The 16,705-nt window shown below is 33.9% G+C and overlaps 1 protein-coding gene across 1 annotated transcript in view; it reads left to right on the top strand.

Moving 5' to 3' along the window:
* Positions 1 to 1,580: 1,580 nt before the first annotated feature.
* Positions 1,581 to 16,705, top strand: part of LOC144971953 (uncharacterized) — a 23,591-nt gene continuing 8,466 nt past the window's right edge. Inside the window, exons 1-3 of the mRNA XM_078913028.1 lie at positions 1,581 to 1,740; positions 4,337 to 4,397; positions 15,555 to 15,685. Coding sequence (XP_078769154.1) covers positions 4,366 to 4,397; positions 15,555 to 15,685 — 163 coding nt within the window. The 5' untranslated portion in view covers positions 1,581 to 1,740; positions 4,337 to 4,365. The remainder of the gene's footprint in view (positions 1,741 to 4,336; positions 4,398 to 15,554; positions 15,686 to 16,705) is intronic.

Here is a 16,705-nt window from a genome sequence, read left to right as displayed (position 1 = left end):
ATTATTATTATTATTATTATTATTATTATTATTATTATTATTATTATTATTATTATTATTATTATTATTATTAACAGTTTTATTGTTGTATCATTATTAATGATATTAATTGTCATTATTATTATTATTATTATTATTATTATTATTATTAGTATTATTATTATTAACAGTTTTATTGTTGTATCATTATTAATGATATAAATTGTCATTATTATTATTATTATTATTATTATTATTATTATTATTATTATTATTATTATTATTATTATTATTATCATTATAATTATTATTATTATTATTATTATTATTATTATTATTATTATTATTATTATTATTATCATTATTATTATTATTATTATTATTATTATTGTTATTAATATTATTATTATTATTATTATTATTATTATTATTATTATTTTATTATTACTATTATTATTATTATTAACTGTGTGTCAGAGAGATGTAGCTGTCCACTATTATTGTGGTGAGGTTCGATGATACCCGTGCGGTGTTTGAAGTGAATTTACAACCCTTCGCTGATTTTGTCTTTACTCTGGAACTGCCAGATACAGATCATTAATTTAAATATCAAGAATATCTTGACAATATCTGGGTCTTCCTCATCCACATTAACTTTTCAGTAGAGAAAGATAAGGACGTCACATAGTAGACGTAGGCTAAATAATTGAGTCCTTAATCAAATACCACATGGGGTATAAATACATAATTTATGCCGAGTGAGATTATCATATTATAGAAAAGAAACAACATTCTGTATATTGGTATTTTTATTGCACATCGCTGACATGCTTTGTGCAATCTTATAATGCAGATTTTTAAAATTCTTCACTTTAAAATTCGTGTTCTTAACTATTAATTTAGCTCTACCACATTTTTAATCAGTAAAATTCGTGTTCTTAAAATATTAATTTAGCTCTTCCACATTTCCAATCAGTTGTTAAGACAAATCTTTTGAGTCTATGCCCTGCAGTCAACTCTGAGTATAGTTAACTGCAACGACGTTTCGTTTGTAAATATTTTATAATATTTGTATTATTTTTCTTTATGCTATCCATTTGTTCCAGTCTTCTTACATGTTTGATTATTTGTTTTGATGAAAGGGAACCCCAAATCGTAAGCAATGATTTGTTTTATGTTATTTATTGCAACTAAACAATTCTTCACATTCTTTTGTATTTGGGTTCAAGCTTCAGGCATAATTTATAGGGGTATCCAATTCAGAAATTAAGGAGCAGGCACCGGTGTAAGATAAAGATATGAACAAGTTTGTATGAAAGGTGCCAGACAATGCAAGAAAGAAAAATACAAGAAAAAAAAATTCCCAAAAAATCAGTCGACCTCGACTGGGGATCGAACCTTAGACCTTCTGATTACCGGTAATCAGAATGTCTGAGGTTCAATCCCCAGTCGAGGTTGACTGATTTTTTAGGATGGTTTTATCCTCATTTTTTTCTTGCTTTGTCTGGCACCTTTCACACACAACGGTTCACTTCTTTATTTTTTAGGATTTTTTGTTTTGTTTTTTAAAGATCAATTGTAAATCGGAACGCATCCGCACCATAAGTGAATAACGTTCAAACGCTGCCATTAGGCATTTATTGAAATACGATATTTATGATGTTTTTACTTTATCAAGTTTTGGATTGGATCATGAAATGGAATTAACTTACAGTTGAGTACTGAAAGCAGATAATAAAGAAGAGCGTTGTAAAATTGCTTGTAAGTCAAAGAAAAGTAGACGCCGTTAATCGTATTATTTTATCCTTTCTCACCTAATCACTTAAATTAGAGTAAAAGCTGCTCTCTGGTTTTGTTGATCGTATTAATATTCTTTGTAAATAGAGAAGTTTTTATCCGATGTCAATCAATTCCATGTAACTTTTCAGTTTAGAATAATACTTTCCTTCATGTTCACTGTTTTTTCTTTAATTTTACGTATCTTTTCATTACAAATATCTGAGGTCTCAAAAGCTAAGAAGTAGAGCATTTGCTTCATACTGAAAGGGACCGAGGGGAGGCCTTCCGAAAGCTCCTACATCCCCAGTATTCTTTTTTTTTATAGTTCTCGTAGGGGGTTTGGGAGGGGGAAACTTTTTAAAAAGTCTCCCCCCTCCCAAACCCCCTACTAGAATATTATAAAAAAAAGATAAGAATAATGGAGATGTAGGAGCTTTCGGAAGGCCTCCCGCACCTAGATCGATCCCGGCTGTTGTCGATTTGATTATGGTGCAACTATTTTAATGTTCTATACAAATGTTTAATAATCTTTAAGTTGTTAATTACGACTACGATGGAAGATTGTTACAGTGACACGTTAAAAACAAATTCAAGCGTTGTTAAGCGTTGCTTGACCAACGACCATATAGATATCATCGATCGCCAAACTCTGGCATGACAATAATATGCATACATAAACCTCACTCGACGCAGGCGTGAATGTGTATCAAGTCATAGGCAGAGACCGTTAATGGATTATAAAAAAATGGAGTCTAGCAGGCAATTTAATCTCTTAAATATAAATGTTTTAAAATGCTGGATGAATAAATGAGGCAGCGGGAAGCGCGTTGTGTTTGGCAGAACTGTAGATATATACATTTTGCATATATCAATAATGATGAAATTGTATTCATACATTTAGGATTAGGTTAGTTTAAACGCATTCTTTTAAGAGCAGAGACGAAACTCATTTTTCAAAATAGATTTAAGAGAGATAATTTTGAATTTATAATCAATCGTAATATTATAGATTTTCTTTTTGAGTTTACCTCAGGCTTAAATGAGGATGTCGAGGTAGGCTGATATTTTAGGTGGGATTTTTTCTCTTGTATCTTTCTGTCTGCATTATCTGGTACAGTTTCATAACACTTTCTCAGATGTTTACTTTACAAGATAAGGGTGCTGACAAGATTTATTTCCCTGTCCAACCAGCAATGATTGAGTATCTGGATCAGTTAGATCATAAAGTTAAAGGTATAGATAGTTCGAAGATGACGTCAGTCAAGTCTTTGGTATTGTTTTTTGCCATCCGTGTTTATGAGTAATGTTAACTGAACTGTATTAACCCGACTATAAACGTTCATGGATACACAAAGTTTTTGTGTTGGTCCGTTATACTTCCGGATGGCAATGTTATGAGCTTCTTAGCCAAGCGCATACTATCTATACTAAATTAGACTAGCCTATTATCAAAAGGTTAGCAAGAAGATGCTGTTATCCCTTTAACACTACAAAAGGAACCAAATTGACTTCACTCATTTCTTTCTTTTTTATTTTTTAGACAACCTGTTTGCTGATTAGTTATCATTAAATTCTATGAATTAGGCTATGAACATTAAAGGTTAAACCTAATTTTGCATGTTTGTACAACATATGGCTGTCGGATGTTGTGAGTATTTCACCTAAACGAACAGCATCAATAAAATTTGGGATAAACTCCCACTCCATAGGCCTTATAGGGTCTCGATAGCTCAGTTGGTAGAGCACTCGCTTCACAGGCAAAGTGAGAAAGATCGGGTGAAGTGGGGTTTTTTTTTTTGACGCTCCTGTCTGACAGATCTGATGGAAAGTAATCTGCGATAGACTAGCGTCCTATCCATAGGATAGCAAGAAATTATTATTGTCCGTTTCACGCAATAGAAAGCGGGATAAACTCTGGCTCCATCGGCCTAATGGCTCTGAAGGACTACCAATGGCTTTATGTCTTTGAATCGATGGGTCATTATCATTAAGCAACAATCGATGGATGCTTGCTCTCGTGTTTTATATCATATATTATATCTAGTGGAGAAACTGCAATGTTTGCTGATAAATAAAGTTAGAGGCTATTATGAACAGGCATTTATTAAAAAAAAAATTATTATACTATTGTATTGTGGAAATTAACATAGGCGAGTCTAATCTTTTATTTATTAATTTTTTTAATCAATAATAGAATAGGTCCGGTAATAAATCTGTAGGTATTCGCAAATAAATCTGGCAATAGGACGGCCAGATGACATTTCCAGAGGCCAAGGTCGATTAAGGGCCGATCATCATACCCTTGCAGATATTCTAAATAACCATTTGAGTCAACGGTTGATAGAATTATCATAATTATAGCAAGGTTTGAAAATAAGTCGTATATCAATCTGTAAAAAAGTAGTTTTATAATTTTATTTCTTTTAGATTTGCCAGTGATTCTGTGCTCGTGGGCAAAAAATTTACATGGGCTGTAAGGAAAAGTAATATAATTATTATTGTTTTTTAAAAAAGGAATAGAATTGTCAAAATAATCTACATATAATTACATCATTTATTTTTGACATTTTGTCCCCAGCTCACCAACGCCGACCTTGGGCATACACCATGAATAAAGATGACGAGATGAGAGGTGATGAGTAAGTGGTCGTGTTAAGAATTCATTGGCAGTCAAGTGCGATAACAAGTAAAAGATAGGATAGACATTGAGGGGTCCGAGATCAGAGAGTCATGAACAGCTCATTGTTTTAGGAAAATACACATTTCTTCTTCTTCTTCTTCTTCTTCTTCTTCTTCTTCTTCTTCTTCTTCTTCTTCTTCTTCTTCTTCTTCTTCTTCTTCTTCTTCTTCTTCTTCTTCTTCTTCTTCTTCTTCTTCTTCTTCTTCTTCTTCTTCTTCTTTTCCTTCTTCTCTCTCCTTCTTCTTTTCTTCCTTCTTCTTCTTCTTCTTCTTTTCTTCTTCTTCTTCTTCTTCTTCTTCTTCTTCTTCTTCTTTTCTTCTTCTTTATCTTCTTTCTATCTTCTTTTCTTCTTCTTCTTTCTATTCTTCTTCTTCTTTTATTTTCTTCTTCTTCTTTTCTTCTTTTCTTCTTCTTCTTCATTCTCTCTTCTCTCTTCTTCTTCTTCTCTCTTCTTTTCTTCTTCTTCTTCTTTCTTACTTCTTCTTACTTCTTCTTCTTTTTCTTTCTTCTTTCTCTCTTCTTCTTTTCTTTCATTCCTTTCTTCTTCTTCTATCTTCTTCTTCTTCCATCTTTCTTCTTCTTTCTTCTTCTTCTTCTTCTTCTTCTTCTTCTTCTTCTTCTTCTTCTTCTTCTTCTTCTTCTTCTTCTTCTTCTTCTTCTTCTTCTTCTTCTTCTCTTCTTCTCTTCTTCTTCTTCTTTCTTCTTCTCTTCTTCTTCTTTCTTCTTCTTCTTCTTCTTCTTCTTCTTCTTCTTCTTCTTCTTCTTCTTCTTCTTCTTCTTCTGTTTCCTCTCCTTTAAGCCCTTCTCCTTTTATAATTACTATTATTATTCTTATTCTTATTTTTATTCTTATTCTTATTCATATTATTATTATCATTATTATTATTATTATTATTATTATTATTATTATTATTATTATATTATTATTATTATTATTATTATTATTATATTACTTATCATATCATCATCATCATCATCATCATCATCATCATCATCATCATCATCATCATCATCATCATCATCATTCATCATTATTATTATTATTATTATTATTATTATTATTATTATTATTATTATCATTATTATTATTATTATTATTACCATCATCAATCATTTCTTTATCGGATTTCCAGTTCCATAATTTAAGAGAAATAATTGTAATAAATAAATTATTATTAGAATAAAATGTCCCACACAGGAGATCTTTACAATAATCATTCTTTCATTTAGACTCTAATTGAACCTCACAATTTGTTGATTTAATCGACAAAAGAATTATGAGTATAATTGAAAAAAATCCCATTGAAGCGACGGTAGATACGTGAAATCAAGCACTTGCAAGATAATCAAAGCGCTTGGAAACAAAGCGTGCACTCTAATAATATAATGTGTGTAACATAGAATCCACAGCCGAGATAATTTCGCCAACGTCCATTTATTGTAATGCTTTGTGATTCAATTTACAATAGATGGTTTGTAATCTTTTAGCCGGGATTATTCTTAACTGAGGTTCCATATTATTGCTGTTTTTTGCCCTTTTAATAGTGACCTTGACCTCTTAATCGCATCGCTGTCACTGTTCTCATTGTGTAAACACTTGCATTTGCAGAGGATTGCAGAAACTCGAAAGATATAGAGCTTGAGCTTTTTTTATATAGCACAATATCCACTAAACATGCTCAAAGCGCTTTACAAAGGGTCCCTAACCAACAGCAAAACGTAACATGTAGAACGAGACATGACGCTAGTAAGGCGATATTACAATTTTTTTCCGACAGAGACAACAATGCTTACGGCCAGGTACTTATTTTACAACTGAGTACGATGAGAGACTGTGAGTAAAGAGCCTTTTCCAAGGACTCGACTATGCGTCGAGGGGGACTCGAACCCAGGAACTTCCTATCTGAAAGCGAGTGTCAAATCACAAGACCACATTGCCGCACTATATACCATCCTTCTCTGAGAGGATTAAAGAAAGTTATGAAACAAAATTTAACATAGCGATGTATAGTATCCGGTATGATCTTAACACACATACGCATCTGACTGGGTAAAACAATAGTAATTGGTTGCTACCATTTTAGGAGCTAGTAATGACAATGGTTTCAAAAATATCAATCATGAATTTGAAATATATGAATCAATTTAAAAAATCTCGAATGCATCGGGATCGATCTTGATCCCTTTGCGTGTGAAGCAAATGCTCTACCAACTGAGTTATCTGATCCCCCATTCAGTAGTTATACACAGTCTGTTCAAATTCAACAAAGTTGGAATAATTTTGCAAGCTGTTGTCCGAAGTACATAATAGAAATAAAGTATTAAGTCTGACACAGTAGTCAGTTTTTAATATGACAATTATAATCCTTCTATTGTTATCACATTTTGAATTTTAACCAGTTAACTGCTAGTATTCTGGAAAGACTCAAATTTAGAAATTTGGCCAGTAAACTCGTCCTTCAAATAACGATCGATTTAAACGAGCCTCATCTTGACATAAAACTCTCAAACCTGGGACTTCGCGAAGCCTCAGGTTTGAGAGGGTTTTTTTTTATTTTGGTCATTTAAATCAATCGATTTTGAATTTGAAGGACGATTTTTTATGCCAAGTTTCTGGATGTGTTTTTTACCCAGAGTATAGCAGTTAATGGGTTAAAGACATTCATAAACTTGCGTTCTTGTCATTGTTTTGTGACACATGGTTACTTGTTGTCATGCAATGCATTATTAGTAAGCGTTTAATTGTCAGTAACTATTTGAAAATAGTATGTTTTGTATGTAGGAATGCAATAACTTAATTCAAAACTATAGAACTGAATCACAAAACAAAAGCATGTCCTAGCGAGCTACATCCCCATTAAAAAAATACGCTCCACCGCGCCTGGGTATTCTATGACGGAATATAGCTAATCCATCAAACAAGCGTCTGATATCGCCAAGAAACAAGCGGGGCTCAAACCAGGGACCTTTCTGGTCACAAAGCAATTCCCTAACAACTCGGCCATCATGTCCCCCAATCTCCCAATTGGCAGCATGGAAAAAGGAGAGTACAGTCATCTCTATCTTCATCCTTATGATTCTATGTCCTCCTCCTTGAATGATACTAATCGTTTTGCTTTGGTGACAGTAAGACCGTGTCTCTGTAAAAGATGGATAGTTTTTACATGTTGTAAATCATCTCTCTTTGTGTTGCTAATCGTTATCTTCAAATGCGTTTAACTACAATTCCATTTTACAACAACTTTGCTATGATATTAAACATCACTTTGGTGGTAATATATAATACGAATCGATGACTTTTTGGGGAGTCCCGCTCGTATGCCTGGGTTGATTTTGTAGTAGTTTAATACTTGCCTCACAGATCGAATGCTCTTGGGATATACTTCTGTGGTCTGTCTGAACAAGTTTTTCATTCTCTGATACATTTATATACAATGACAAACTTTAGAATTAAAATACTTCGACGGTCTCACCATATTGCTTTTCCCCCCTTTGCGATGATATCACGTTGAGACTCAAATAATCAAGGAGTAAAACACTTTAAATATTGTCAATACAATAGAGAGTGACTAGTACTATAATAATTGATAGCATACAATAGTAAGAATTTGTCTTAAGTTATTTATTGTAACTTAACTATTCTTCACATTCTTTTTGTTTTGTTTGGATTCAAGCTTCAGGCAGCATTTGTAGTAGTAGTAGTAGTAGTAGTAGTAGTAGTAGTAGTAGTAGTAGTAGTAGTAGTAGTAGTAATAATGATACACACACATACACACACACACACACATATATATATATATATATATATATATATATATATATATACATATATATATATATATATTTATATATATATATATATATATATATATATATATATATATACATATATATATATATGAAATGTAAAGGCTCTGGCATCAGTCCCTTACATCTTTTAACTTAAGAATGGGCGACAACTACTCCGTAAACTTCCACTTTCCCCTCAAATTGTGTTATGCGATCACTTTTTTTTTACAAGAGATTTATACATTTTTTGCCTGAGAGCGTAAAATAAACATCTATTTACCATCATTGCGATGTTGGTGGTTGTCGCATTAATAACAATGAATAGTTACATATTACACTGCTGCTCATACAAGGGTAGAGCAATTATGATAATTGGTTTATTGTGCATACTTTGTTTCAAGGACAGAATGTATAGGAATAGAGTGAGTTAGTAATGAGTTGTTGCGTGGCATTTCATCCGATCTCGGGATCATAATATTATAGTGATTGATTTTTGTCTTTTAATCTCATGACTTACAATGCCAACAGCAACTTTCACTTTTTGATATTGATGCTGATAATTCAACTGCCGATGATGATGATGATAATATTAATAGTAATAATAATATACTACTACTACTACTACTACTACTACTACTACTACTACTACTACTACTACTGCTGCTGCTGCTGCTGCTGCTGCTGCTGCTGCTGCTGCTGCTACTGCTATAATAATAATAATAATAATAATAATAATAATAATAATAATAATAATAATAATAATAATAATAATAATAATAGTAATAATAGTAATAATAACAAGATTATGGCGCTGGCTTCCGGCGACAACAGACGTGTTGTGAATGTTTACCTATTTTCTACACATATTTTTATTCATTTATCATTCAATCGTCGGAATTTAAGCCTAATTTTTATTCAAAATGGATGTGAAGTATATATTGTTCCTGATTTTTATATTTATTAGTATATTTATAAGCATAAATGGTGTTTTAGCCTGTGATTTTGCTGCCAAAATAAGCCTATCGATAACTTATACTCCAGAGACTCTCCGATCCTTCCAACCCGTGTCACCCCCACCACCCACTATTGACACATCGTTTATTAAAGTAAGAAAGAGGGGAGAAAGGGAGGAATAAAAAAAAATTTAACAGACGGCCTTTTCGTCCATTTTTACCCTGTGTAGTGACAGGTAATGTAAGATCACTGAAAAATAAAATTGATGAACTGTTTTCACTGTGTCGTTTTAATAGTGACTATCGTCAAGCCTCCATAATAGCGTTAACAGAGACTTGGCTATCTCCTCACATACCATCATCATGTTTTAATATTGAACAATATTCACTATTTCGAGGAGATCGGACTAATGTAAATAAACGAACTGGGGGTGGGGTGTGCACATATATTAACAACAAATGGTGCCACCCCAATAACTGTCAGATAAAGAAAATGTATTGTGACGATAAAATTGAATTTATTACTGTTTCGTCACGACCATATTACCTACCCCGGGAATATACTCATGTCATCATCATCAACGTCTACATTCCACCATCATCAGACAACACCACAGCGAAAAATATTTTGAGGAAAGAAATACAGGACATTCAAATTAAGTCACCCGATGCCGTATTGATGGTCACTGGCGATTTTAACCAATGTAACGATTTTACTCTCCCGGGACTTCATCAATACGTGGACTGCGAGACAAGGGACAAAAAAACATTAGATTTATTCCTGTGTAATATTAAAAATAGTTATAGATAGTATGCAGATGACGTCACTCAGGCCTTTGTTATTGTTTTTGCCATCCGCGTTTGTGAGTTGTTCTCACTAAACTGTATTAACCAGACTATAAAAGTTCATGGTTACACAGAGTTTGTGTGTTGGTCCGTTATACTTCCGGATGGCAATGTTGTGAACTCCTTGGCCAAGCGCATTCTATCTATAAATGTTTACCCCGTGCCCCATTAGGTTTATCTGACCACTGCATGCTCTTGCTACTCCCCACCTACCGCCCTGTTTTTAAACGTGTAAAACCAGTAAAGAAAAGTGTACAGATCTGGAATGGAAGTGTGTGTGAAGATTTGCGTGGTTGTTTTGAATGCACTGACTGGAATGTTTTTATCGAATCATGTGATAGTGTGGATGAGCTGAATGACTGTGTGAGTGAGTATTTAAAATTCTGTGAACAGCTAGTGTCTTGTAAAAAAGAAATAAAATATTATCCTAACAACAAGCCTTGGATAACAAAAGATCTAAAACTTTTATTGAACCAAAAGAAAACTCTCTATACTAGTGGAAACAAAAAAGATCTGAAAACAAAACAAACAGAGATAAAGAGGGTAATATCTAGTTGTAGAGATAAGTACAAAAATAAAATTGAAAAATGCTTTTCTTCTGGGGATATAAGGGACACGTGGCGGGGGCTTAAAACTGCTGTGAACTATAATCCAAAGCCCACGATCATATCAGAAGATATCGAAATTGAAACTTTAAATAAATTTTATTCACGTTTCGACACAGCAAACAAATTTGATATTGAAAATGAAAAACATAAATTAGACAGGGCTTTGGAAGATGAAATGACTATTGAGGTCAGTGAAGAGGAAACGAGATTCGTATTTTCGAAACTAAACGAGAGGAAGGCTGCTGGGCCGGATGGATTGAAAGGAAAACTATTAAAAGAATGTGCCCACCAGCTTTCCCCCATTTATACACATATTTTTAACTGGTCCCTCCAATGCGTTTCAATCCCTGAAATTTGGAAAACTTCAAAAATTATTCCTGTTCCAAAAAAAGAAAAACTTGAAACTATGAACGATCTCAGACCTGTTGCACTGACTTCAATAGTCATGAAATCTTTAGAAAAACTTGTTCTTGTTAAAATTAGGAATCAGTTTATGCCATTGAGTGATAGTCATCAATTTGCTTACAAACCAGGACGTGGCGTAGAGGATGCCATTTTGCTGTTTACAAACAACATCTACAGGCATCTAGATCACGCTAGGAGCTATTGCAGATTGCTTTTTGCAGATTTTTCTTCAGCGTTCAATACAATGCAACCTCAGTTGGTTGTTCAAAAATTGACTAGTCTGAATTTAAACAAGTATATAATTGCTTGGGTGCTCGAATTTCTTACGGAGAGAGCACAATATGTTCAATTAGGGCAAAACAAATCTTCCTGTATAACTACAAATACTGGTGCTCCTCAAGGTTGTGTATTGTCCCCTGTATTATTCACAATATACACGAATGACTGTAGAAGTCAAAACCTGAGTGTACCTTTAATAAAGTTTGCAGATGACACCGCTCTTCAAGGCCTCATAACAAATGGCAACGAAGTGGCTTATAGGCAAGAAATTGATAGATTTGTGTCTTGGTGTGATGCCCACCACCTAGAGCTTAACATAAGCAAGACAAAGGAGCTAGTGATTGACTTTAGGAGAGTGAAGGAACCGATAGAACCGTTAAAATTAAAGGACCAATTCGTCCAGCGAGTTCCTCACTACAAATACCTTGGTGTAACGATTGATGACAGGCTCAAGTGGGATGAACACTTGAAAATAATTAGGCATAAGATGTGCAGACGTACATATTTTTTATCGAAACTCTCTCAGTTTAGAATAGATAAAACCCTCTGCACATTATTTTATAGAGCAGTAATCGAAAGTGTTTTGTCATTTTGTATAACAGCTTGGGGAGGCAATTGCTTAGCAGTGGAAAGGAACAAAATAAATTCAAATATTAAAAAATCCATTAAACGCTATATAAATGATGTCGACGATGTAGATCTTTTATACGAGAAATTTTGTATAAATAAAATAACTAAAATATTAAATGACCAGTATCATCCACTAAGACCATCAATTATTATGTCAGAAAGAAGTGGTCGCCCTTTCTCTATTTCAACGAAAACAGAGAGGACACCGAAAATCTTTTCTGCCGTCCAGTATTAGGCTTTATAACAACAAGCAATAATCATTTTATATAATTATTTCTCATTTTTACTTTTTTAAAATATAAAAATTAATTTATTGATTTATTTGTTTTGCAATCTTTTCAATTTTCAATTTATGGTGACAGTTTTAACTATTTTACAGTGTTGAAATTATTCATATTATAAAGCGCAGCTCTGGTTATAGAGCTGCACCTTTTTTATATATATACATCCTATTTCCATTGTATTTTTATCTTATGTGTAAATTATAACACGTCTGTACAAAAAATTTCCTTTTTGGGATGCAATAAAGTATTATTATTATTATTATTATTATTATTATTATTATTATTATTAATAATAATAATAATAATAATAATAATAATAATAATAATAATAATAATAATAATAATAATAATAATAATAATGATTATAATACTGACTATGGTGATGTTGATAATTATGATAATAATATGAAGTTTATTGAAATGGTGGTTTTTGAGCCTTTCTATATGAGTCTCGACGCTGCTCCCTTTGCTCGACTGACAGAGGAAGAGCGTTTCCACCATAGTCGAACTTTATGTGAATAACTATTGTTAAAACGAGTTTTTGTATTGGCAACCCGCAATTCTATCGTAATTTTGTAATACACAATACATCATGACCAACAAAATTAGACCCATCAAACTCAATTCTACCCTGCAGCAAGGTAGATTATGGAGAGAGAGAGAGAGAGAGAGAGAGAGAGAGAGAGAGAGAGAGAGAGAGAGAGAGAGAGAGAGAGAGAGAGTGAGATGAATGAATTCCTATATTAAAGTTGGATGTATGTATGTATGTAGTCAAATGCTAAAACAAGCTCTGCGATGTTGAAAACAAAAAGGACAGACCTCAAAATACAAAAACTGGACAATTTATTTGAATTCATAATTGCAACCCTACACGCAATTAGCTCGTTCGTTGAATGCACTTTTTACTCTTTTACTGGCATGGATTAAATAGTGTTTTTGCATTGTGCAGTCCATTAAATCGACATGTAATGAACTATGTGTATTCATATAGGCGCACTTTCGTTGTTTCACCATGCTTAACACTCTTCCATGTTCTTCGTTTATTGTCCAGGCAGAATAAATAGAAAAGCATTTCCATAATATTAAACAATGCACTATAAGTTGCTAGTTTTGTACTAACCCAATTACATTTCCTTTACCGCCTTTTGCCAGTTATTAATTTACACTCGAGTCGAGTGAGGTAATGCTTGTCAAGTGCCTTCAACATAGACATAAAAAGCAATATTCAAATTGAATGGAAACTTCAATTGAATAAAGAAAGACATGATATGGACGTACCGGAGCCATCCATATAATCTGCCTTCAATACACAAAGACGTACATCCATATAATATGACTTAAATAAACAAAGACATGTTATGGACGTACCCGAAACATCCATATAATATGCCTTCAATAAACAAAGACATGTTATGGGGTACCCGAAACATCCATATAATATGCCTTCAAAAAACAAAGACGTGATAAGGACGTACCCGAGACATCCATATAATATGCCTTCAATAAACAAAGACGTGATATGGACGTACAATCATATAATCTGCCTTCAATAAACAAAGACGTGATATGGACGTACCCGAGACATCCATATATTATGCCTTCAATAAACAAATACGTGTTATGGACGTACCCGAGACATCCATGTAATATGCCTTCAATAAACAAAGCCGTGATATGGACGTACCCGAGACATCTATATGATATGCCTTCAATAAACAAAGACATGTTATGGACGTACCCGAGACATCCATATAATCTACCTTCAATAAACAAAGACGTGATATGGACGTACAATCATATAATCTGACCAATAAACATCCATAGAACCTGTCTTCAGTACTCAAATTGAAGATTCCATTCAATTTGACTATTGTTATTTATTTATTCGAGCTTCAAGCAGCGGCATTTGCATCTTACCCTGTGCATCACATTAAATAGAGATTATCCCGATTGGTGTCACGCATCCGTTTACTCAACGTTTCACATTGTTACAAACCTGCTTCGATTCCGAGAATACTTTTTCCGCTGGCAGTGTCTATTCACGACTGAAAGTGTATGTTATACGATCTCCGAAAGTCTGGGAGAGGAAAAAGGCTCGGATGCCTCTCATACATCCAGGTTATGGCTATAGTATCCTTCACTTCTATCAAGGAAGTCATTCTGTCCTATTCCGTTCTTTTCCATTATATTGCGTCCTGTTGATTCTCGGTAATTTGGTTCCCATTTTTTCCCGTCAAAAGTCCAACACACTGCCGATCATTCTATACCTATCATCATTTATCAATAAAAGAGCAGCGCCATCCCATCTCATCCTCCCATCGACACACGAACTCATTCCACATTTTCTTACATTCTTATCTTCAGAAGTCCGGCGATGTGGTCTTGTGGTATGACACTCGCTTTCGGATCGGAAGGTCCTGGGTTTGAGCCTTGCATTACCTGTTTATAACTTCAGTTTCAACTATTCACTAATAGACTCGCGAGCTATACTCCTGGGGGAGAAAGTTGAATATTAATAGTGTTACTTCTTTCTTGATGATAACGCCGAGATTGGAAGCCACAAGGTAAAAATGATCACCGCGTCCAATGAGTTAATTAACCCATTTTTTAAAGAGACCTTCCACTGTCCACTTGACTCTACAAAAAAGTCAGATAATTTCCGACGTCAAGAACAGTTTCCACTCAGTCAATAAAATTATGCAAATACTTCTCTCGTTTTAGTTAGTATTAAGTGAGTCGACATAGAGCAACTGGTGTGCGCTGCTTTACCTGACAATCTCCGACAGGACGTACTGAAAATCATTGAGGAATGAAAGTGGGAATGTTTATATATAAATAACGAAACTGACGTCACTCAGCTCTTTGTTATTGTTTTTAGCCAGACATTATAATGAGTAGTTCTCTCTAAATTCTATCAATTATACTATAAATATTAACGTTTAAGGTCACTCATAGTTTTGTCTGTTGGTACGTTATATCCGACTGTCGGGTGTTGTAAGTTTGTTTTTTCGATAAACGCATAGCATGAATAGATAAAACGAATAGACGTTCATTGTAATTTGTGTATGCGCAGGTACACACACACACACACACACACACAAAATATATATATATATATATATATATATATATATATATATATATATATATATATATATATATATCTATATAAAGATGAATCCTCACATAGAGAGGACCGAGACAACAGATACCCGTTTACTAGTATTCCGCCACTGAAGTTGTTTTTTTTATCAGCCCCTGAATAGATTTACCTTTTTATTGTTGATTCATTGATTGATTAAATCTTTTTTTTTTTTGTCAGAGAGGATGACGAAACCCCAGAGGAGATGGTTAACAGAAGCTTGGCCGAAGCACTGGAGAGCCAGCAGAGATACATGGAAATGTTCCATAACTCGGCTCATGTCCTACAGGTCTTGTCAAGGTTTATGTCAGGTGAGGAACTCCCAAGCATCTTGGCTATTAGAAATTCCGTTGGCAAAAAGTATCCCAAGCAAAGGGATTTTTAAAATCATGATTCATCAAAGTCGTTGTTGTCTTGTTGTTGAAGGTGCTCCCTTTCTAAGACTCAAATCGAGAAGACATTTCCACCTAACTTAAGCGTGGAGGAGAACTGGAGAGAAATGTGGAACAGGGAAACACCAAGAGGAGGAAACATCATAAAAGATCCCACGAAAAGAATGTGTGCATTCCACAACGCCAGAAAATATTGGGTTTCCTCAAATCCCCTCATAACAGGACATGGCAGAACTGCATCACATAGGTGCAGATGAAAACTTGGAAGCAGTGATGCCTGCCGTTAAAATGTCAGGCAGCGATAGCGATCACATCGTCCTCCACTCTGTCCAGTAACTAAACTTGAAGGTGGCTATGAAGTAGTTCTTTGGGCGGAGGAAGACTTTCGAAGCTGGGTTGACGAAATGAATTTGGACGTGTAGCCATACGCTACTACTACTACTACTACTACTACTACTACTACTACTACTACTACTACTACTACTACTACTACTACTACTACTACTACTACATAAAAATTGAATAAAGCCTTGTAGAGCAGGAGAAGGATGTGGACAGCTGAAATAGTTCGTGGGCACGTCTCATAATTGAGCAGCTATTTGTTGAGCATGCTGAACTCGGGAAGGATGCCTATAAAATTGTTGATTCCGGATTGGGTTAATTGGGAGATAAATAAAAGGTTGTATCTGTATCTAATAGAATAATTATGTGGAATAATGGTTCTAATTACTGTAACTAGCTGCACCATACCGTGTTTTTTACAGCCATCTATTCTCATTCACAGTTAGTTAGTAAACGTTAGGCGCAGTATGTCTTCATTTCTATGTTCATCATTACAATAGTACCATCATCATCATCATCATCATCATCATCATCATCATCACCATCATCATCATTATCATCTTCGTCGTCGTTGTCGTCGTCGTCATCATCATCATC

The sequence above is a fragment of the Berghia stephanieae genome, chromosome 4 (genome assembly GCF_034508935.2).
Source record: "Berghia stephanieae isolate SIO BIC M18660-M18661 chromosome 4, UCSD_Bste_1.3, whole genome shotgun sequence".
In the NCBI taxonomy this organism is placed as follows: domain Eukaryota; kingdom Metazoa; phylum Mollusca; class Gastropoda; order Nudibranchia; family Aeolidiidae; genus Berghia; species Berghia stephanieae.
This window is presented reverse-complemented; position numbering and strand designations above follow the sequence as displayed.